Source organism: Poecilia formosa, unplaced genomic scaffold (assembly GCF_000485575.1).
Source record: "Poecilia formosa unplaced genomic scaffold, Poecilia_formosa-5.1.2 Scaffold349, whole genome shotgun sequence".
Classification (NCBI taxonomy): domain Eukaryota; kingdom Metazoa; phylum Chordata; class Actinopteri; order Cyprinodontiformes; family Poeciliidae; genus Poecilia; species Poecilia formosa.
The window spans coordinates 166,068-190,308 of NW_006800288.1; the positions used below are offsets into that span (position 1 = coordinate 166,068).

Consider the following 24,241-nt stretch of genomic DNA (forward strand, 5'->3'; position numbering starts at 1 on the left):
TCCATCCATCCATCCATCCATCCCTCCCTCCCCCCCCACTGTTCATTCCTTCCTTCCTTTTTTCCTTCACTTCTCTGTCTTCTATCCTTCTTTTGCTTGTTTTTCTCTCTCCTTTCTTTGTTTTAATTTGTCAATTTTTTCCCAGAACTCTGGAAATTAGACCATGGAACTGTACAGAATTTCGACATGAAAATGTGCAACAACCCTGTAATCTTCTTACTACTGACTGAGTGATAATGATAACAGATTTTATTCATAAGTGCCTTTTAGGACACCCAATGTCATGTTGCAATAAAAGCAAACGCAATAAATGAGTCATCCATCCATCCACCTGTACATAAAATAACCATTTGATGACCTTCCAGACAAGGATCTTCGTAAGCAGTCTAATTATCTCAGTTGATCATATTGCTTGCCAAGTTAATCCCCAAACCAGTACGTCCAATTAATAACAACATCCTTGAATGAAGGCCCTGCATGCTGTGGAGCAATAAGACGTGATCCTTTGGGTCATTCTGATGCGCATAACTCAGGTGAAACCACAGTGTAGTAAGAGTTGATGTAACCTCAGGCAAATAACAAGCAGAGAACAGTCTGCCTTCTGTTAATATATAACTTAGCAACACCAGCAGTTTAGAAGCAGACTCCAACCTGGAGCTGTTTGTTCAGAGTAGATGAATAATTTATGACTCGTCTCGGCACATGAGGCAGCTGGAACTGGTTGTCATCAAACGGGGAAGAATGGACAGTAACAGTGCTGCTTTCCAGTTAGAAAACCTGCAGAACTAAATATGCCTTTCATATAATTTTTCTTCATACACTCCATTAGTGGATTGTATAACTCCAGTTGTTTTCATTTACTTTTTGCAATTCCTGTTTTTTCATTGGTTTTCAAAATCACATTTGGGTTGACTACAGACTGTAATTTTAATCCAATCGATATTTATATTGATGCAAACTGGTGTATATTCTGCATTATTTTGGAGTGCAGTAAACACACTTTGTGTGTGTGTGTGCGTGTGCGTGCATGCGTGCGTGCGTGCGTGCGTGCGTGTGTGTGTGTTTTATTTGCCTTGAAAACACTGAGGTAAAGTTTCTCCAGTTGTGTGTTGAGGAACCAGTGGGATTTGTGAAATGTTGTGCTCAGTTATGTAACCAGCTGAAGTCAGCAGAGAGAGTAAATGACAATGCAGCAACATTTTCACTAAAATATGTTGGTCAGTATTTTGTCTGGTTTATTGAGACACAAGTCATCCAATGTTTCAATCACTTTATTAGTTGTGTTGGATTGAGAGCCTAGCGTTGGCAATGTTGATTGGGATTCCTTTTGTTCAGGTCAATAAAGGGCCATGCAGGTAATCACTGCGCCAACAGTGATTGGCATGGCTCTAGAGACTCATATTCCCCAGAATTCTCTTCTAAATTCTATACATCATTAGTAAATTCATTACCCACTCTTACCTTTGTCCATTTGCTTTCCATTTTGATGGCGTATGCAGATATGGTGCTTTAAGCGATCAACACCACAACGTTGCCTTCCATTGCTGCCAATGTCGTGGCATTTTTTTTTGGTCATCATCAAAACATTCCTTGATATAATTCCCAAATTGGAGATCCATCATAGGGATGTCCCATGACAATGGCTATGCTAATGCTGCAGCAACGACCCGTTAATACAATACTTAATCTCATGCTACACTGAACAGGTAGTCTGTCTGCTCTGATCAAGATTCACTCACCTCAGTATGCTGAATGCTTAAAGTGGCTCCAACATGAAGAGGTTGTAAGGCATGTTATGGCTAATTTAGCTAATAATTCCTTCACTACTTGGGGTCACTTGTATACTGTGCACAAAACAAAAAGTTGTCAATCTAAGGTGGTCAGGGTATTATTATATTATTATTAGTAGTATTATATATATAATTTATTATATGTTATTATATAAATAGCTCATTTAAATTAACTAACGGAAGTTTTACCACTTTTGATGCTGACACCACTTGACTGGTGGCTTTAAACAATGATTTTTGCTTTATTTTGTTGTAGCTAAAAGTTTCAGTTTCATGCCACAGGAAGAACAAGTAGAGGAAGATTTTTGATGTATTCTCTTCAGGTTATTACTTGACATTACCCTAAATAATTAACCTTTAGCATTACAATGTTGTCAAAGGTGAAAATAGCAGAACTGTGTTATTTTAATATGTAATCAAGACCAAATGTTCATCAGCTAGTTGGCAGTTAAATCAGTGAGTTTTTTTCTCAAACCCACTCTTACAGGATGGCCATCCAGGTCGACAAGTTTGACTTTGAGAGTCTGCCCCAGCTGGACCAGGAGGCGGCCCGCTTCAGCAGCCCCAAACAGCTGGAGGAGGAGCGACAGCACGCCCAGGGCTGCCAGATCAACAGCAAGCTGGACATCTGTTGGAGCATAATATCCTTGCAGAGGTTACTGATCAGACAGGATTGTAGTGTTCTAACAGTGGTGTTCCTGGAAAAAAAGACTGAGAGTTACAAACCTCAGTGCCTTCATAAGATCATATGGGTTTTGCCAATGTCACAGCTACAGAATGCTTGTTGACAGCATTTTATGCAGCCATTTTGCACATCTGTGTGGTTTACCCAAAATGCCCTCTGGCCAGCGGAGAACCCACGTGAACTGACAGGTGGAAAAGCAAATGTCCAAAGTTTTCTGCTTCTTTCAGACTCTAAAGAGGCATTTTACTGTTCAGCGATGCAAATTTAAGTCGGCTTCCGATTAATTTTTAATGGGTAAACATATCATGCATGCAATCAATCAATTGTGAATTAAGAATAGTTTTATATATCTGTGCCAGAGCTTTTGTTGTTTTTTGCTCAAACTTAAAACAGTTGATGCAAATGTTGTAGCCTCCAGAGTTCTCTCTGACCACAATGAAGCTTTCCTCCACTCCACAGGTGTCAAGGCTGTACCTCTGGGTATAAATCAGAGCTGTTTTATTGAGCAACTAAGAAAAAGTTAGGAAACGCTCCACTTTTCTTCTTTAGTTGTTCCAGAGACCAAAATTATTTTTGTTATATTTTATCTGTTAAATGTTAGATAACAGTTCCAGTAATTTTATGAGTAGATAATGCATCTGCTAATAGAAAAGTCTCCAAACATCCGATTGTATCTATCCAATCAATAAAACATGACCATTTGGTTGTTTGGATTCTAATACTTTCCCCATTTGGGCTACTAATGGCATGCTGCTTTTAATGCTAAATTGTAGTTTGATTTAAAAAATTTTTGTAATCTAACTGGATAAGCATATGTGTCATATCTCTTAGACCCCCTAAATTGCTATTCAAATAAAACTTCTGAACAAAATAGAAACGGGGGATAGTTTTATCAGAGGGACGTTTATTTTATTTTTTTATTCTCTCCCAAACTAACATCTTAGGGGAAAATGTATGAAAACCATCTGCTTCACAAAATCTGTTTTACTTCCATAAATCTTCATTAAGTCCATATGTTTCAATTACCTTCCTAGCACCCTGCCAACCGTGCTCTGGCATATCACACACTATGCATTGCCAGCTTGATGCATTTTTTTTTTTTTCCCTCTGGATGAAAATCGACTTCCACAACTTGATCAAGCTTTTCTGAAAACAAAGCAAAAAATCCAAACAAGGACCAAAGAAGTGTTGTAGTTTAGTGTTACAACTGATGTCAGAATAATATCCACATTTACATTTTCAGACAGCTTCACTCTGTTGATAGTAGTTGACATGACTCTGGTTCGTAGTGGTAAAGGTCTGAGGCGACAAACACAAAGCTTTTACGTCTACGTTTCAACCCTCATCCAGAACATGATCAAATCCAGGAGATCCTGCTTACAAGCACCTGAAATGAGATTCTTCTGGGTTGAGAAGGAAACAGGAGTAGAACTGTTCCTTGGCATCTAATGGAGTCTGATAAGGTGCTTCCAGGAAGTATTCTTGGCATCTCCCCTATGAGCTTTTCTAGACATGTCCTCTTGGGAGGAAACCCTGGACCTGCTGGAGGATCTCCATATATCATCTGGTTTGGCTCAGAATGACCTGGAAGGGTGTCTGTTTGTAGAAGTGTTCCTGGATTGATCGAAGGATGAAGCAGTCAATTGGTTTGGCAAATAAATCAAATTTTGTTTCTATCACTGATATACCCTCAACCTGCTACAAAAGTTCCATGACCGTATTTTCTGCTTTGCATCCTTTCTACCGTTTCTGTTGCCTGTTTTCTTGAGGGTCGTCACAGCAAACCATCTGCTGCCAATATCTTCCTGTTCCTGTCATTCTCCTCTCTCCCTACATCCACATGACTTCTCTGTGCTCTTCTTCATTTCCTATTCGTTGACAGCTCCTCATTTAACTCTTATTTGTCCAAGATTTCCAGTAATTCCTCTTTGGACAGGTCCAACTAGCTTAATTGTGGTCTCTTCCAACCATATTTTCAGACATCCTGACCTAATTTAGTCAGTCCCCAACACACTTCTTCCAAAGCCGAAGAGTCGACACACAGTCACGTGGTTTCGGCATATTCATATTCGCACACACCTTTCATACAGCGGTGCAGACCAGCTGGCAGACACTTTTTCACTTCAGTATATGCCACACCCATACCCATGGGCGTACTCAGCAGTAGTCCTCATTGGTTGGCTTGATGCCCCCTAATTTGCATGACTGTATTCTACACTTAGGCAAGGCAAGCACTTAGCATCTCCTTGGATCTAAAGTGATCCATGTCTAAGCTTCCCTAGACAGATGGTCACTAAACCAGTTTCAGTTGACCAGTACTTCAGATTATCGTCAACTCCCGTCTTGATGCAGACGTTTCCTGCATTAAGTCTGGATAAATGCTTGGAGATGCCCTTCCAAACAGTTAAAGCTCAGCTCTCTGTAACCTTTGAAATAGCGTAATGTAAGTTCTGCTGCTGGCTGGGTTTTACTTCATAACATGAAAAACAAGACAAGTGAGAGCTTTAATCGCTCCCCCTGTACTCGTTCTCTGAAGCACTCGCTTGGCCTTTAGCAAAGTAACGTCTACTTGAATCTGTAATTTATGAGCTGTCCAACACAATATTGCTCCTGTTATTAGGAAGTTTTTTTCCAGTCGTGATTTTTCATAGCAAATAGGCTTTCTGTATGTCATTGTCTCCTGAGACATTTACATGGGTTGACAGGAAATGGTATTTGTTTGAGTGTACGGTCTCCTTGTGGAGGTCACGCTGTGAACTAACAGCATGGACGTTCATTTCTCTCTCTTTAGCTGACCTAAGCTGGTACTAAAGATCCTCTTCATGGTTAGTTATTGTTGAACCTCTCTGTAAAACTGCCACAACCAGAATAATGCTTGCAGTTTGTCTAAAATACTGGAAGCAGCAGCGTGTACACTTGACCTAAGTGAACACCATTAGACTGTTTGGACCTGTTTTAGAGTCTCCAGATCACCTTGGAGGCTCTGAGCTCAGCTGCACTCCTTCAGCTGGGTCTATTTGTTTTATTTCTAAACGTAGATGTCAAGATCCTCCTGTCTGTTTAACCGCCTCGGCTCTTCTTCCTCTCTCTGTGTCTGCATGAGCCAGAACTCTTGGTTGGAGGGCAAACTAATGATCTGAGAGCCTAAGTCTGTTGTTTCAGTCCAAAGTTGACAAAAAAAAATTATCTGCAGAGAGACACGCATTTAGTTTAAAACACTTGTCTCAAAGATCTTAAAAATTACAAAAATACAAGCCCATTAAATCAATTAGAATTTAATTGGAAAGTTTATTTATTTCAGTAAGTTAATTTAATAAATGAAACACATTGTGTAGATTTGTAACACATTTGTTTCATGATTTCTGTGATATCTGTTATTTGCTGTGTACTTTATATAAAGTGTAGGGATGGTTTGGTAACATAGCTAGGTAAAACACTCAAATCACAAACCAGAGACAAAACAGTCCAATTTATAATGTTAAGTCTACATTTAACTCCATAATATCTAATAAAAGTTAAAAATAAGAGAAAATCTGATTATTTTTCATAACTCTTGTTAGTCATTAAATCGTAATGATCTCAAAATGGTATTAAATTGCTTAAGTAATGTTTAATAAAAGCTTGAAGAAACCAGGCACTGACAGGTAGCGTTGTAATGAGACATGTAACGCTCAAGACAAGAAAGTGCAGGATTTACAAGAACAATAAGACTTAAAATTTGTGAAATAGTTTTGGAAAAAACTGCAGATTTTGTGAGAAACATTTCTGTAGAACTTCTAAAGATGCAACGATAAGGCGACATTTTGAGCTGTCTTTAGCATCTCATATTAGCAAGTACCATTACATCTATCTTGCACACACCACCTGTTTTGTGTGTATTCCAAGATAAAATAAATCCTTACCATTCACTCTGCAATTTCCAAAAATTTCAAAGCAGAGCATGGCTGTTATTCATTCAGCCTTCCTGTCATTTTTCAAAGTTTTGCTCTCTCTCGCTCTATCTCAGCCTTAAGTAACAAAAAATTTGCCTTGACATATAGTAACTACAGTTTTATGTTGAGTTTTTAAGCGTCCCATTGACGATTAAGGCAGATATTTAGTAAAAACATTTGAGTTTGCTACCAGCCCCAAGCTATTTAAACTAGTTTGGCTAAAGACCATCCAGCCCCACTCACACTTTTCTTTTTTTTTTCACAGCACTGTTTTTCACTTCCCCCCTTGGCTCCCTAATTTGCATCAGACGTATTAAATGTTGATAATATCAATGATCGAAATGGCTGCTGCTCTCTGAGATCAGACCCGGGTACAAATTGTAAGATGTGATTTTTCTCCTGAATCAGTCGATAATATTTTTGAAAGCTTCTCAGAAGAAGCAGAACCTTCCGGCACGATGTTGCCTGCGCGTCGATAGCTCCTTGGCTTTCTGTCTTTTCCTCACTGGGCACATTGTACTCTCTCCTCAAAGGTTAATAGACACGGGTCCTTCATGCTTAGCCTATTATTCCAAATGTCAGCTGTGTAAATGATCAGCGCTGTCCTTATCATCACACATTATCTGGGTAATTGCTCCCTGACAGTCGTATTTGTTTTGATGCAGTATTCATGCGTTGATAGCCCTCCCTGCGATCAGTTTAACAGTGTGTGTTTATTGCAGCGTATTAGTTTTATACTCGCGTCTTACTAACATATTGACATCTTTAATGGCTTCTATAAGTTAGCGAAGGGATTTGTGCTCTGCTGTGCAAATGACTAAAACTGTGTGCATATATCACAGCTGAAGCACCAAAAGCAAATCATTTCCCATAGTTAAATGTGAGGCATTGATGACTTCAAAAGCTGTGATATTCAGAGATCAAAGTGCTTTGGGCATGTTTGTGGTTTATAGTGAGAATGGCAGAAATGTTGAGGTCTTTGATTATATCCTTATATGCAGAGATGAGAAGTCAGTACTTGTGTTATGCATCAGGAATTTGTTCTCGGCTCTTCAGATTCATAGGACCCTCAGTTTTTCTCTCCTGATCTTATGCCATATTCTTGTATTACTCAGTCACTGCTCTGAGTGAACCTGGATTACTCATCTATTAAGGTGACAAAGAAAAGATGGGCTACAAACTGAAACATGCTGCTAAAGTGACCCAATCCTGGCAAAGAACTGTATTTCAAAGTTTGAATACCAATAAAGCATCTGAAGACTTTATCACATAAAGCAGGCAAAGCATTACTAAAAATGTTGTATATAGATGTGACTATAAACTTTATGATGGTGCTTCCTATTAGGTGGCTATGTTTCTTAAGGTCTCTTGCAAAAGTTTTCATTCCCCTTGAAATTGTTCACACATTCTGTCACATCACAAATACTGAGGCGATTACTTTCCTATGCAATGTTGCTCAATTGTCATCTCCGTTTAGGGCTCCATCTGGGATTTCTCCCATTGACTTGGGTTTCTCTGGTAGAATTTCAACCGGGCCAATCAGCAAACAGCAGGATGAGTTGTGAACGATGATGTTGATTTCTGCACTGTTTCATATTCAGCTTGTAGTTTTAGCGATGACACAAAAGGAAGTGACTGAAGCTGTTCAGTTCGTGTCGGTCACATTTCCAAATATTAAATTAACATTATCAGCCTCCGGTTCAGCGTAGCACTTCTCTCTTTGCAGTGTGGGATGGTTGTTTGCAGCGCACACAGTTTCTGGTAATTTTCACACAGGACTTTTTAAAGCTTTCTTTCAACAGTAGCTGACTTCTTCACAGTCATCCATAAGGTTCTAATTCTAAACACTGAAAGCCCCTTCGCTAGTAACCTGTTCTTCATCCCTAACCCGGTTTGTCTTCATTAACCTTTGAAGCCACCTCAGGCTCACGCCAGGTATTGTGCACAATTAATTTATGTAGCAGAATACATGTTTTGATTGGCCTGTCACTGGATGAGTGAAGGCAAGTTTATCTGAGCAAAATGACACCATCAGGCTTTCGATCAGATCCCCTGCACACTCACAGTCCTACCCAGAAAGTCAGGGAACAGCTGCCAGTGCAGACACACCCAACCTGTCTGGAACCGAACCATTAACCGTAAGAGTGAGTTTGCAATGGAGAGGGGCTTTAGAGGACAAGTAGTCCTGTCAACAGATGATCCTCCCTGAGCTGTGGATCTCAGTGGCCCCTCCAGAGTTACCAAGGGGCTCGTTGTTGCTTCACCTGTAATCTGTGCCCAGCCTGTCAGTATACTTGAATAGACAACTCTTCATAGATTTGTGGTTGTTCCATACCTTGGATTAAAGACATACTTGAGTTTGGGATTTTGTTGTCTGCACTACCTCTGCTTTAAACTTTTCCGTAACTCTGACTTGTCAGCTGCGTTCCTTGGTCTTCATGATGCCGTTTGTTCTGCGATGTTCCCAAATAAACCTCTCCGGCTTTCACAGAACCGTTCTTTTTCACTAATTAAGTGACTTCCAAGGGCATTTGGAGCTACTGGATTGTATTTGGGCTGTCAGACTAGAATACAGTGGAATAAAACATAAATATATTTCATTGTCTTACCTTTGGGAATTTGGGTGCACATCTGTATTCAACCCCATTCTCTCATTCTTAACTTGCTGCTGGTACACCCAAACAATTATTTGAAAACTTTATGCCCTTTCCCTTCCACAACACAATTTTGTTGTGGCTTACATAAAATCTCATTAAAATACATTTAGATTTGGGCTGAACAAGTTGGTGAAAAAGTTCTAGAGGTGGTAATACTTTTTCAAGACACTGTTTTTTACCTATGATAACTTTTCAGCATTAAATTAATCTTCTCAGGCTCAGAATGTGCAACATGAACATAAACTAAGTTTTGTAGATTTGTCACAATTTCCCTATTCTAACATAATGTGTTGTTTAAAAAAATCCAATAATTGTAGAGCTTTACTTGTTGTTAGTAATTTGGTAATTACTAACAAGTCATGCTGTTGTCCTTAACGCTAGCCACCCATCTCTGCAGCGGCATGGAGAGGCCAGCGTGGAGGGAGCCCTGAACCAGCTGGTCCTGGAGCACCTGCAGCTCGCTCCTCTGCAGTGGGGTAAGTCCCTCACAAATACGTCTGTGAAGTTATCAGCAGTGATTAACCACCAAGACTCCGGTCTCAACAAGTTGGACTAAGTCAAAATGTATTGTGGTGTTTGTGGAAAAATGAAAAAAACAACCAAAAAAAACAGGCAAATGTTCTGTGGCCGTTTCTTCACCTGTCAATTAGCAGCCAAGCCACCAGCGTCTCCAGCCATGTTTTTATCTGCATTTATAATTGGCTCCAGGCTATTTTGGAGAAGTGTAGACAGCAGCTTGGAGAATGTGTGAATCACGGAGGACTCACAGAAATTGTACAAGCCCTCTTTGGTCTCACCATCTGTGATCGTCGTCTCAAATCACTTTTGATTTATTGCGGGTGTTTGTTTTTTGAGATCGCCGTCCTTTCCTCGGTCGCTGGCAGCATTTGGATTCGTCACCCGGGGCTGCCCTGCTTTAGCAAAAAAAAAAAAAGAAAAGCAATCTGCAAAATCAACAAATCGTGTGTGCAAATGGTAAGGTAGAAACACTGCTGGATCATGGTAAAACAGGCCGACAGGCTGTTGACTCAGAGTTCACCGGCCATAGCTTTGCTACGGCCTGCCAGATCTCTGGCGCCAGCAGGTTGGAGCATTTTGTAAAGTTTAGACCTGTGAGAAATGCTAAGCAAGAGCATAATTTTAGATTGCTTAATAAATGCTTTTTAAAGTGGACAACATAATTACAAAGTGGACATTTTAAACAGTCTTTTACATTATTGGATTATAAATTGCATATATTAGCTCCTGTCTTAACTCTGAGATTATGGTTTTCGTGTCAAAATGATGATTGCTCACCCAAACTCGCTTTGCTAGGTTGGTCACCCACTACTCCTACTATTTTTCTTCAAAGGAAACTTAATCAAGATAAATGATTGGCGTACAGTGTTTGTGCATTATGTGGATTGACATGTTCTTTTGACGTAGTTTACTGTAATCCAACGTGACACCAAGCATAAACGTACTGAGTTGCACAGAGCTGAAGTTGGCTTCCAATTGGCACTACTAGATCCCTAAAGGATGATTCCACCTAATTTTCCACTACCTACCACGTCTTTACTTAGCTCTAGTTTAAAAACTTCAATGGTCAGACTCTTTAAACATGGTCTAGATTATTCAGCACTAAAACCGGAACATCATTAACCAGATCAGATAACCGGCTTCTGAATGGAAACAGCGACTGATTGGTGGGTGTTACATGGCGCTAAAAACTCGCCATAGAAAATGGCTAACTCTGAGACTTCTTTAGTCAGTAACAACTTCCACACATACAGACATAACCTGCTGTTAAAAACACCAGACCTCTTCGGGTTTCTGACCGGCCTGTCACTGATCAGGCCTTAAGCTGGAAATCATCCGATTTCGGTCACCATCTGACTTATCTGTACATCTCTACTAACATGTTATTTTATGATGCTGTTCTTTGTGATGTGTACCAGCTGGATGCAGGGATTTACAGCCAGTGTTGTTTAAGGAGCTCTGCAGAATGAGCTGTGCATTGAGTTATTGGGAATTGTTGATTTCAAGCCCATTAATTTGCTTCAGTCCGTTAGGATGTCTTTATCAGTGTTGCCAAAAGAGTCACCAACTCCATTATGGATACATTTGAATCATTAACCCAGTGTAAAAAATCTTTTGCCCAATTGGATGCTTTTAAAGCTGTCAATGCTGTGTAAGTCTTACTCTGACAGAGATCCTGTAAATCCTAATTCACCTTCTAGGAATTGAACTATAGTTTTCTGTAGCTTGTCTAAAGTTTACAACATTTTTCTTTCTAATTTGTCTCGTCTTGCCAAGACGAGACAATGGTTTGTCTCGTTCCAGTTCCATGGTTTGGATCGTTCCAGTTCTCTTTAAAGTGTAGAATTTAAAATGCTGCTGTTGGAACGTTTGAGTCTGATCACAGCAACTATTAAAAAGGTTTTTTCATCCCTTCTAAGAGTTTCAATGAATCTCTTCATCTTTTAAGTCCTTTTAAGGGCTTTGTTGTCCATGTACTTGCTGGTCATTTCATCCCATCGCAATTTTGATCAGGGGTCATGATGTTTTATTTTCCTGTCCATGAAAAGCATCCACACTTAATGATGCTGCCAACACCAGGCTTCACTGTGGGAATACTGTGTTCAAGGTAATTCTATGTCCAGTATTAGTTTGTATGTAGTATTAGAAATGAAAGAATTCTTTTGTTTTTTCTTGGAGAACATTTTCAATTAAGTTCTGATTAAAGGCACATTGTAAGTTAATCAAGTGGATAATTATTCTTATAGAAATGTGATTCACAAAGACAAACCATGAATATAAAAACAATTAAAACGACAAAAAATACATAAAATGATATTTGAAAATGTTTGAAAGAACATAACGATAACAGACTAGAGCAGAACATGAAATGTTTGAAGATAATTAATAGATTACAAAAAATCTGGTAAAATGTTGTTTTTAAACTAATTTTATTGCTCAATCTCTTTGATCTGTGCTTAACTAATATTATTTCCCCATCTGGAGATCATTAAGCATTTTTCTGATATTCAATAAAAATAATTATGATTACTGTGCTTGCAAAATAGCTTGGATAAAAAATTTTAATAATTAGACAAAAAAAGTAAAAAAAAAAAAGATAATTACTTTAAAAAAGATATTCTATTGAACTGGTCAATCAGTGTTGTGTTTTAGGTCTATTAATTCTTATTGCTTCTGACAGAAGCTGCTCTGGGAGGCTGTGTCTACTCTTATATTAGAGCCATTTTAAAATCAAATCTGTCTTCTAAATAATTTAAAGATCTTAAAAATAGGTATAACACGTGTTCCTTGGTATTGCTGGCCTGCTACAATTTTGCTTATAAACCATATTCTGATGTAGACTTTTCATAACTATGTACCTAAAAATATCTAAGACTCAAGGTTGATTAGGGTGATATGAATACGTAAGTGTAGGTCTGAGGTCTCACATAAATTATGAACAAGGACACAGGGTGCCTTCTTCACACATGGGTTGAACATGAGCAATGCAGCAGTGCATGCTGTGATTTTTTTTTCCTAAAGGAAATCCAGTATTATGCTCAGATATATGAAGGTGCCAAGTGCATGGTAAATTTAGAAATTTAGAGCATCTTTTTTTCTTCTGAGACGTATTTAGAGCTGGCTGCTTCAAGTCCTGTGGAAGGTTTGACACCATATCTACCACATATCTATCTTTATCTACCGGTCCGTCTGTCTACATACTAATAAATAACTTAGCTCTTGAAGAATGACCAGCTCTACCTAAGCATTGAGAACATTAGTCATAATAGTGCACATCCAGTCATCTATTCATCAAAAATAAAGATGAATCCCGGACGAGCCCCCGTTGTTCTTAAACCCTTAGCTGAATGCAAAGGTCAGTGACAAAAAGACCATAAATTTCACACAGAGGGTTTATTAGTTTAAACAGTATCACTTATTTTGCCAGGCCTAAAGCAGGACAGTTGACCATGTATATGTTTCATTATCATTTTAACATTTTGAAGTATGGTTTTTGTAGAGGAGGCCTGCTGCTGATAAAAAAATAACATTACTCAAATCAATGAAAGTGTTTAAAATTAAAAAAAAGGGCAGGGAGGAAACGAATAACTTTTTTGAAGCAAAGTATTTGATGAGTAAAAGGCATGACTGCTTTCTCAGTCAGACATGTTTGTGCCTCAGGGTGGATTTAAAAGAAAGATTCTCTGACATCTCTGTCTGGGATCAGCCAATTATGCAGCATGAGAAACTTGATGCCTCCTGATTCGTCTCTGTAGAAACTCATATGAATATTTAATCCTGCAGCTTCCACTTACTTGGGACAACATTGAAAGTGTCAGTCTATTTTATGGCTTTGTGTTTGTTTACAAACTCATTATTATTCCAGACTCTGAGAAAACAAGAGGCCATTACTAAAAAAAAAGATACCTTGGAGGGATCAGCTTATACTTACATCAGTGAGGCAGTAATAAATTAAGGTTGTGTGTGATGAAATTCTGTTCAGAGCTACAGATGAATAAGGGAATAATTTTATTTTAGTGACTTATCCTACTGGTCAGAGCATATTTTAGAATATACAGCATCACGTATGTGTTTTAGTTTTATGCAACTTCAACTAACTTGGAACAAACTGAAATTCTGTGCAAATGATTCAGTGTATTACTGACTCTCTACTCAGGGTCACAATCAGCCATCTTGGCTCAAATATTTACATACACCCTCACTCATTGAAGATGAAACTTCTCTCAACCACATTTTTATTTTTGACAGTCATTAAGCCATAATTCTAGATTGAAATGTGTTATAGTTTGACAGGTCCATTTAATTTGGTTGAATTCTTGGCACAAATCTGGTTTTATGGCCAAGAAGAATAAATGTTTTGACACAACTGGCCAAAGAAACTTTTCTCCAGAAAGTATTTTGCTTCTCCATGTACGAGTTGATTTTGTTTATTTTGAACCAGGGGCTTCTTTCTTTAATCATTTGCTCATGTAAAAGTGGATTGACTCTGGGTTGGTTTTCTAGCACTTTCCTGTTTATCAGGTTGTTTCTTGGTTGCTTCTAACCAATTTTCTTTTAATTGAGAGTAACAATTGTACTCTTCTTACAGCTTATGATTTTACTATAATCTTTCTTACATCTCAAGATTTTTAGTGTGGGTTTATACATGTGAAAAATCCTTTTGAATCTGGCATAAAAAATCAAGTTAAAGTTGATCATTGCTGTTAAAGTGGAGGCTCACATTGCTTTCCTATGTTGGGTTAAGGCAGTGGTTCCCAAACTTTTTCTTCTGCGCCCCCCCAGTGGTTTCCAAACATTTTCTGCGTTTTGCTGGTTTGCTGCCGTGATTCTAACACAAACCTACATAGCTCCGCACAGCAGCAGCAGGTCTCCTTCACAGGTGGAAACCCAGCGCCAGCGTCGTAGCGCTCATGTTGCGTTTAAAGGCGGCTCGGAAAAACAGGTTACAACATGTTAACAACGGATTAAACAGTTTTAACTGCTGATAAAAGTGACAGAGGACACAAATATGGGAAGTGTGGAAGCCTCTACTGTATTAAATTGACAGGAATAACAGAGAGTTGACCATTCTAAGGTAAAAACCCAGCGCATACAGCGTTCATGTTTTGTTTGTTTTTTTCATCCAGACGGCTTCCCGCGCCCCCCCTGCAATGACACGGCGCCCCCTCTAGGGGGCGCGCCCCACAGTTTGGGAACCTCTGGGTTAAGGTGTTCTAGAATGTTTAGCTAATATATGTGTAACTAATATTTAGGTCAAGTCTCTAAAGTGAGACTGGTTTGATCGCAGGTGCGACTTAAGCCAAGTTCACAGCAGGCGAATGTGACCCAAATCCACTATTTTTCCCCAGATTATTTCACTTATAATGTGGCAAAAATGTCTTGTTATAAGTGAAATAACCTGCCAAGGAAACAAGTATGTTTTCATCAATATTGAGGAATTATTCACTTAAAACAAGCTCCTATAGCTTATTTCAAGATCTTTCCATTAGAAGCAAACCTGATTGGTAAGTTTTTATGGATTTCTTTTCAACTCTGAAATAATTCATCATATTAAAAATGGCTTGAAGGTTTGAGAATTAAAGCTTTTTAAACAATGGCCATTTTAATTGAGTTTATTTGTTATCTTTCATATACTGATATTAAACTGTTTAAAATGCAATTATCTCAGGCAGATAATTTGCTCCATCTCTCATACAGTCCTAAAGAAAAAAATCCCAACAGGTGTTACGGGTTGCCTTGTTTTCCTACCTGACATTGTGTAAATATCCCATTGATCGTGGCTCCTTAGCTGTCAGGTTGATTAAAGGCGAACTGCACCTCGTGATTGCAGTCGCTATGTCAGCTTAATGGAGTGTTGCTAGATAAACAGTCACCTGACGAATCAACACGTAGCTCTCTGTAGGTGTGACTCCCATCGGCGGGCTGAGGCAGAGCACGACGGCTGCTCCAGACAGGAAGTGCTTTCAGGCTGAGATTTAATTACTGAGAAAAACTGATTTCATGTTACAGAAAAGGCGAAAAGGTTATAACAGAAGTATCTAACTCTTGAAAAGAAAGGAGTCATTTTTGCACTTTTCCCTCAAGCTACATAAACCAAAAAGTTGGTTTATGTAGCAATATCGCAGTTTGACAGAATCATAATGATAAAACAAAAAGGCTAAATGTCTGTGTAAGCTTCCTTTTCACTCCTACATTTTACCATTTTCTTCCCTTAAACGATCATTAAATTATCGGTATTTTTGTTTCTTTGCAGTTGAGCGTTTTCATTAATTAAGTAGATGAGACTAGCTAAAATCTATGTGTTTTTGTTTTTTTTTTTTCCAGAAAATTTACATTTGTATTATATGACAGGAGTATTTGGACCACACTAAGAACATTAAAAATAAATAAATAAGATTATGATAATGAAGTCAAAGTAATATGAAAATGAAGTTGTAGCATTGCAAGAATAAAGTTATAAAATTACAAATTTATTCTAGTAATATTATTACTTAATTCTCGTAATTTTAAGAGTTTATCCTCGTAATTTAATTTTTAAAAATATTTTTTGTTTTCTTATTATGGCCCTATTGCTGTGCCTTCACATTACACACTTTTTTTCCCTGATTGCTGTTAACCATGAAAAACCTCCTGATATCGGAGACTTACTGAAGTCAAAACCAAACTTCCTTACAGTAGCCAATGGGTGCAAATTCTTTACCTCACTCACTGTTGCTACTCTGCGTTGTTGACCGCAGTAGAAGACCGTGTAACACACTGCGACGAACTGAGTGACCCTCCGCAGGAGAGAGGCTTTTAGGTCAAAATAGTGACTGTGATTAAACTCTAGTAAGTCTTATTAACTCTTAGATTAATTTCGTTCATTAGCTTTGACAACCCTGCGTACATTTTCCTTTGAAAGCGCGAGCTGCTGTTGGTCCGTGGTGTCGTCTGCCTTTTTATGGCTGTACCAAAGCGACGAGGCTGAAAAAACAGTCGGCTTGGACGTGGACTTTGCTCCCACTTACCTCCCCAGGAACACATTTCAATGGAACACAAATTCAGCCATGAATGGAAAGACAAATGTTTAGCATGGGAGAGCGATGGAAAGAGAAGGGTGGAGGGAGAGTGGAGTGGTGGTGGTGGGGAGCGGAGATAATTTAATAAGACAGCACTTCTGAAGCAACTCACACATTGTCTCCCCTTTCTGCTGTGCACACACACACACACAGATGGTCTTTCGGAGCGGTGGTTTTCTCCACACACACGAGGGACACCTCGCGTAATAATCCGCTTTTAAGCTGCTGTCAGGTGCTCGGTTGCTACGAGTACGGCAGGTTTGACAAACGATGCTGCCAGAGCGGCCCGGCCCGCCCAACGCTCAAGTCCTACGCCGGTGATGATGATTAGGAGCGCCGACCTGAGAGAGAGAGAGAGAGAGAGAGCGGGGCCGAGATGACAGAGAAGTGTTTCCACTGCACCTGTAGCTGGTGATATGTCACATCGGTGGGCACATCACTTCCAGCTCCTCGTGCTGTTATCTGCACTGCAGTGATAGCGCCTGTGGGAGATGATAGAAAGCCTTTCTACAGCCCAGCTCACTGCGGAGCCAGTCCGGTCCTCCACCAGGCTGCCGGGAAGGGAAAGCATCCATCAGCAGCGGCGCGCCTCCGTTATTTCTTACAGATACGACGAGGATGAATTAAAGCACTAGCTGCGTTTCCATTGACCGTATAATTGCACAATTTGACATTTTGAGAATTAATTTGCTTAATGGAAGCACGGCAATTTCGAAAAATAAAAGTTTTAGCACTATGATGTTTGCTTGTTTTTTCGCCATATTGAAATTGATATTTTTAGCAAAATTAATAAATAATTCAACTTTATTAAATATTGTTTTGGGTTTATTTCAAATGCAATGGACACGCAGATGGAAAACAAAGGGAGAGAGGGAGGCAAAAAGTTTAAAGGGTCAGAAGGAGAAACTCAGATGATGAAATTTTCTCTGAACATTACCGTTTCTTCATCAATGTCTATCTTATGAGGAAGGACAGCATTTTACTACATCCCAGTCTGCTACTATACCTTTACCTCCAAAACTTAACAAATTTCCTTTTCTAGGGGAACATAGCCAAAGTCATACCCACACATGCAAACCCTACATCTCATTGCTCCCATCAGAATGCCAATAGGTGTAAATTTTCATCAACGTTGTGGCCCATAGAGCCAACCGGTGGGCGCTATGAAGTGTTCCGCCCTGATTTATCTGCTTGTTTTTCTGCACCGTCCTGAAGCTCTGTCCGTCAGCTGTCTGAACGGCGTCCTGTTGAAACCAGAGCGAGGTATGACGAGGCTCCCTCCATCTCTAAATCCTCTGATTGTGATTTACAGAGGCAGTGCTGACTCAGATTGGCTCAGTCGGTGCGTGGATGGAGACAAAGAAAGTTGCGTGTGTGTGACATGTGCGTTATCTTTAGGCAGTGTGGCACCGGGCCAATGCTTCTGAGCTACAGATCATCTATTCTCAGATGTTTTTAGTCTGTCGTTTAAGCCATTATGCGACCGATTTAAGGATTTCTACACATCGCTTCATGAATGATTAGCATAACAGACGACTGTTTAACAAAACACTATACATATATTTATTCCACATTAGTGAAAGCGAGCATAAAAGGGTCGTTTGTTCTACTTTGGCTCAAATTACCGGGGTCATCCCCTCAACCTGGTGGCTTTAATGTGGAAATGAGACTACAGAGGAGAGCAACCCGCTCTGATTGCCTTTCTGGCCAGTTTCATTTTCTGCCTGGCCCCGTGTGAATGTAGAGTTAGCACATTTAACAGGCTTGGAGTGTCTGTTTATGGGGCATTTATCATGGCCACAGAACAATACGGACTGTCAATGCGTCAGTTTGGGCGAGCGGTGGAAATAAATCAGAACTCCCCCAGCCTGCCACAGATAGCACACTACATCTGCACCCATTCATTTAAACCTGAGGGATGGGAAACAGAAGTAGCAGAAAGATATAAAAGTTGTTCAAGTAGATTAAGGCGGGCGGGGGGACCTCAAACTGTTTTCTGGGTCTTCTCCACAACAGATTAACACAATGCTATGGTGTCTAAAATCAGGCAAGCATTGTCAGAGACTTCTAGTATTATTACACACGATATAAGTTTAAGAGTCCAGCAACTGCTTTAAAAGTGCACTAAACATAAGTTTTGAGTTTGTTTTTTTTTAGACTATAATGACTGGCCTGTGTGCATGGCGACTTTACTGGATGCTCTGAAATCCTGATGGAGACATCTGTTGTTAGATCCAAGTCGTGATAATTGGGGTTTTATGTTGTGGAATCATGATGAGAACTTGATAGGTTTTTGTAGGCCATAGTGAGAGCATTGGGACATAAAAAATAGCAAAAGAATTAAAAAATGTAGTGACCCTTTTCCACTACTGCCTCTCAGCAACCTTGGTTATAAGGATTTCCAACAGGTGATGGTTAATTCAATTCAATTCAGAAATACTTTGATCCCAAAGGGAAATTCAAGACGTGGTACCGGCCCTTTATTAGAACATACTTTGCAGGTGTTCCAAGTGTGCCGAGTCGGGCTGGAAACACATCAGAACACTCTGTCACTGATTGGCTCAAGGATGTAGTCACTGGTTGTGTCACAGAATCACTTCCCTTACAATTATCCATCCCACCATTGATGAAAACATTTCCAGACTGTTTTGACTGTTTTGACTTGATGTCTGGAGACGTTTGACTCTTCTGTTTTGAGTCTGACAAAAACAACAGACTGAGCAGAATGTTCGTCATAGTTTCCATGTCCTCCATAAGTTGCATTGTGTTTGTTCTATGCTGTCGTCGTAGAGCGCATAGCAGAATCTTATGCTACTTTGTTTGTTTCCACTGTAAAAACGGTCCTCACAACCAACTCACTCCCCACCATTCCTGACCCCTGAAGTTATAGGACGTGTCATGGTACGGCTGGGCGAAGCTACCGACGCTACACAACACAATCCATTAATCGGGACAGAAAAATTAGTGCTTCACATTGATCGTCTCGCGAGTCTGACTTGATGCTAGGCGTTTGGATTTCTGCCCAGTAACAACTCAACTGATTGTGGAAACTTTGCTAAATACGCCAGACCAAAAGATGGCACCAAGAACCGTACCGAGCCATGCTGTACCGCTCAGTGGAAACGAGGCTCCATTTCCATGTGTAAAAACAGATTAGTTGACATTTCTGAACACCAGTGATTCTAACCTCTGGTGCGAGTCTGGAGATATTGTTCAAGCCCCTGCCTCCTTAATTTAGATACTACGGAAATTACGAAATATTTTGGTACAACTGCGTCTTGATTTCTTTGTTACAATTTACTGTGTAAAGAAACTGACAAAACACACAGACAGTTCATTAAATGGTTTCAATTTTATTATCATACAGTGTAAGTAACACATATTTTATGAAAGCTAATCAGCAATTTATAATGCAGCTTTCATGAGTTGTATCCATGCCTGCCCTCTTTGCTGATGAACACAGTTTCATTTGAAACCTGTAACCCAAGCCCTTCCCTTTCTTAATAGTTGCTTCCAGATGATTTTTCTCATTATCATGAAATCTGTTGGCAACGTTTAAACAAACCTGAGGCAACTGGAACCTAACGAGCTGCGGGACTTTCAGAGCAACTCCAGATCTCCCTAGTCCTCCCCGGTGACGACGTCTAGCTGACGCGCTCATGTGACGGTTGTGTCAGAGCAGCTTTTTTCTGAGTCCAGGTTAGAGGCATAACTCTCACACATCGGGCAGAGGCTGCCATTCTTCTTGACACTGCAGAGACGTGACAGAGCTCCGTTGAAGCAGAGGTCACTCCTCTGCGCCGTCTGTCGCTATTGATCCTCCTCAGCGATGCTCTGTTGCAACAGGTTCAGTCAGATCTTTTTCCCCACATGATGGGAGCCGCTTCTGTGCACTAATTTCAGCTGATAAATGGGATGACATGTATTTATCCCTCCCACCGGAAGCACAAAGTTGTATTCAGTTTGGTGTTTTGCCCTTTCTACTTGTCTCTCTCTCTCCTTCTTGCTGCCCAGGATTAGACTGAGCCTTTCTTTTAACTGCAGTAACTCACGTAGTCCCTCCTCTGGCCATAAATGCCAGCTAATGTGGTCTAATCTTTCTTTGGTTTTTGTTGCATTCACCTCAAAGTATAATAAAAATCATCTAGTTTTTATCAGGTTCTAAAATTATATAAACCTAACCTCCAGTTTACCAAGAAATAAAAAAAAGCACGACAGCTTCCAGACTGTCATTATTTATTATTTACTCACCTCAGAGAGCTGTGCGTGACAGACTGAGTACACTCTGGCTGCTTCCTGGAGATTCGACAGGGAATGTCGGATGATTAGGAGGAGGGAAGATTCAGTGGGGAGAATAAGTTGATACAGCGCAGATTTTTCAAGTTTCCCAACATCCAAAGAATGGAGAGAACTTTAAGGGGACGGTATTATGTAAAATCAATCTTTTTGAGCTTTACCTCTTGTCATAATGTTATTCCTTCATCAAAAACATACCAGGAGTGATGCCTTGATTTTTTCGTGCATGTGAGAGAAATCCTTTTGGTCTCCCGTGGCAACCATTCAGCTTTGAGGACGAAGCTCCTCCTCTGATCTGCGGTTTCCAAGCCCCTGAGTTTCAGCCTCACAGAACATCGTTCTCCCATGACTCCTCTTTCAGCTCCTTCAGACTAGCCAGCAGCAGTTAGCAAACACCTGGTGGAGCTGCATGTCAGCTGAGCTCATTATAGGAGCTACTTCTCAGAGCAACGCTGGTAAAATCGTTAACTGGGTAATAGAGGAGCCATGTTGTGATGACTTCCTGATTGTGAGGCTCAAGAAAGAACAGGAGTTTCTTAAAGAGACAGAGACCCAATTTCAAGCTGTTAAATTACAAAGTTAAATTTCTTTTAAGTCATATTTAACTCATACATAATTTTTCTACCAACTGAAGGTAACATAATTACTTAATTGTGCTATAAAGTGGCACTATGTGTCTGGAAAATACTTAATCCTGCCCCTTTAAAGGACACTTCTGTTTCTACTCCAGAACTTTCACATCCTCAAATGAAACCCAGACCTGAGATGACTCTGATCAAACTTCTTGTCTGCTTTTTATTTTTCTCTCCTTTCTCGTTGACTTTGACATATTTTTCTGTGCTTGCTTGCCTTTTATTGTCTGCTCTGTGCCTTTTGTGTTCAGTCTTATTGTACAGCCTCTTAGTCAGCCTTGAGTTTTTCAAAGACCTCAAAGTTTTAAAGAATACAGTGAATTGTTAACTGGGAGACCAAAAATCCCTTTACACTGGTCTGAAAATATCGTCGTCGTGTAAAGTCGTGATAGTCGTGGTGAAATAAGGAATCTGTTGAGGTCGTTCAGTTGAGGATAGGTTTACGTGTATCGATGGTTTCGATGAAATGTAATGTTTGTTGCTTGTTTCTCAATGATGTTTTGTGGTGTTCTGATGGTGTCGTTTGACAAAATGTTATATTTGAACTGTCTTGTTGCTATACTAATAAACTTGACTTCCCTTGACAGTTTCAGAACCCAATGAGAACAAAATGTTTTATACGATATCCTGAAATGTAAAACCCTAGATTTAAAAAAAAAATTGCTTAGTTTTTTTTCCCCTGTAACTGTAGATGAGGTATATAGTCTAATCTGCATAGAAGCGAAGCATTTATGAATTTATGTTCCAGAAAGGAAGTCAACATTCATTGCAGATGCTCATTTGTTTATCTGACTTGATTCCGTTGAAAAGAAGCTTTCGTACTTAGATGTCCGAAGTTGTCTTCTCTCTGACTTGCGACTCGTCTTTGCCGAGCATCAGGCGATCCGTCACCTGTGCTGTCGGTGCACAAGTTGCTCGCCTGCTGCTGAACTCGTGGCAGAAGACGCCTCCGGCAGGACGGAGTCAACGGTGCGAGGTAACTGACACCTTTAGTATTCAGTGGACTGTTCCCGCTCCTCTCTAGCGACAGCTCTCGGGTCCTGACAGGGGCCACTGCAGAAGCCAAACACCTACCAAGAACTCTACCGCTGTTACCCTGTCGTTTCGCTCTGCACTAGAACACAAACTGTAACCCTGCAGAGCAAAAGGAGCGTACATGACCCTCCTGCTCCAAGAAAAAAATAATAATAAGATGAGGTTAGGTGAAAGCGAATTATGTTGAGGCTCTTTGCTCCACAGAGCATCTTTCTGTCCCTGGGAAACCATGAAGGTGTATTTCGGGAAACACTTGACGAGAATAAATTGCCACATTGTCACATTATCTTTCCTATTGTCCCCCATCTCCCTGTTGAGACTGTCTTTTTTTCTTTTTCTCAAGTTCACAAATATGCACACAGAAACAAGTTTAAAGTCTGTCCCTGCTGAGTCTCATGGTGCTCGAAATAACGACAGAGGTCAGATATGCTTATTAAGCACGGCATTGTTGCGAGATAAAAGCTTTCCATCACAAGCTATCATTTCAGCACAAAGGAAATAACGCTTGCGGGCGGCGCGAATAATCCCCAGTTGATAGTCATGACTGTTGCTGGTTTGTGAGACGCTGAGCGCCATCATCGGCTAGCTGCCTTATTGCCACTCATTAGCAGCTTTCAAAGCTGTCAGCTGGGGTACATCATCAGATTTGCACCAGAAAATTAACATTAAATGTCCCAGTAGAATGTAGCTAAATGAGGCACTCAAACAGCAAAAAATAACTCCATCCTTCTTTCTAATTGAGCAGACCGTATGGAGCCAGTTAACCAAGGCAGAATATCCAGATTTTCATGTCATTGCCTCATAGAACCAGGTGAGTTTGGTCATTCAGTAAAGCTCTGTTCTGTTGTCCGACTCTGAGGTTTTTCTAGCAACATGCACTCAGAGGTCTTGACTCATATTGATGTGACAGCATCAAATCGGTGCTACACATCTGCCCTTTATCCAAAACTCAGTGGTGGTCGCTTGGTGACTGAGACCTTCCATTAAAAATGGTTTATTTTCTACAGTTCTCTTCCAGAGCAGGTTCTTCTTATATGATTCCTCTGTGAAGGCCATGTTTTGTGGGAATACCGCATCCAGTACAGATGTGCTCTGCTTGGCTTGCTCAGCTTTCACACTTGCAACATAAACCTCTGAAAGTGAGACTTCAAACTCATCCTTTACAGTTGCGCCATTAGAGGTTTGCATTGAGTATGCAGCGAGACTGATGTGAGCGCACATATATTTGTGAACAAAGAATGAGTGTGACATGTGGCAGTATTATGTATAGTCAGAAGGGAACTTCTTGTGTTCATACAGTAATGAAAAACACTGAATGTTTGAAAGAAGGAGATAAGTGGACGTTACTGTGAGGATGTGGATTTTTCTGTTAGGTTAGTCCCTGTGTTGTCGTGTCTTCCCCCTGATTGATCCCAGCTGCCTCCCGTTTTCCTGATTAATCCCTGGTGTATTTAAGCTCACCTGCTCTCCACTGGATCGTTGTCTCTCCTTGTCGTGTCTTTGTCTGGTTATTGTTCCCCTTCCAGAGTCTAAGTTCGTTGTTTCGTCTCTCACCTGTGCTTTCTGGTTTTTGTATACTTAAAGGACTTCATTAAACCTTTTTTGAACTTCACCCAGGGCCTGACTGCGTCTATCCT

At 40.0% G+C, this 24,241-nt stretch overlaps 1 protein-coding gene across 4 annotated transcripts in view; it reads left to right on the forward strand.

Moving 5' to 3' along the window:
- Nucleotides 1-24,241, forward strand: part of trappc9 (trafficking protein particle complex subunit 9) — a 189,757-nt gene that overhangs the window by 123,872 nt on the left and 41,644 nt on the right. For all 4 annotated transcript variants that reach the window (XM_016661912.1, XM_007574313.2, XM_016661913.1 and 1 more), the window contains 2 exons: nucleotides 2,278-2,431; nucleotides 9,450-9,540. In XM_016661912.1, coding sequence (XP_016517398.1) covers nucleotides 2,278-2,431; nucleotides 9,450-9,540 — 245 coding nt within the window. The remainder of the gene's footprint in view (nucleotides 1-2,277; nucleotides 2,432-9,449; nucleotides 9,541-24,241) is intronic.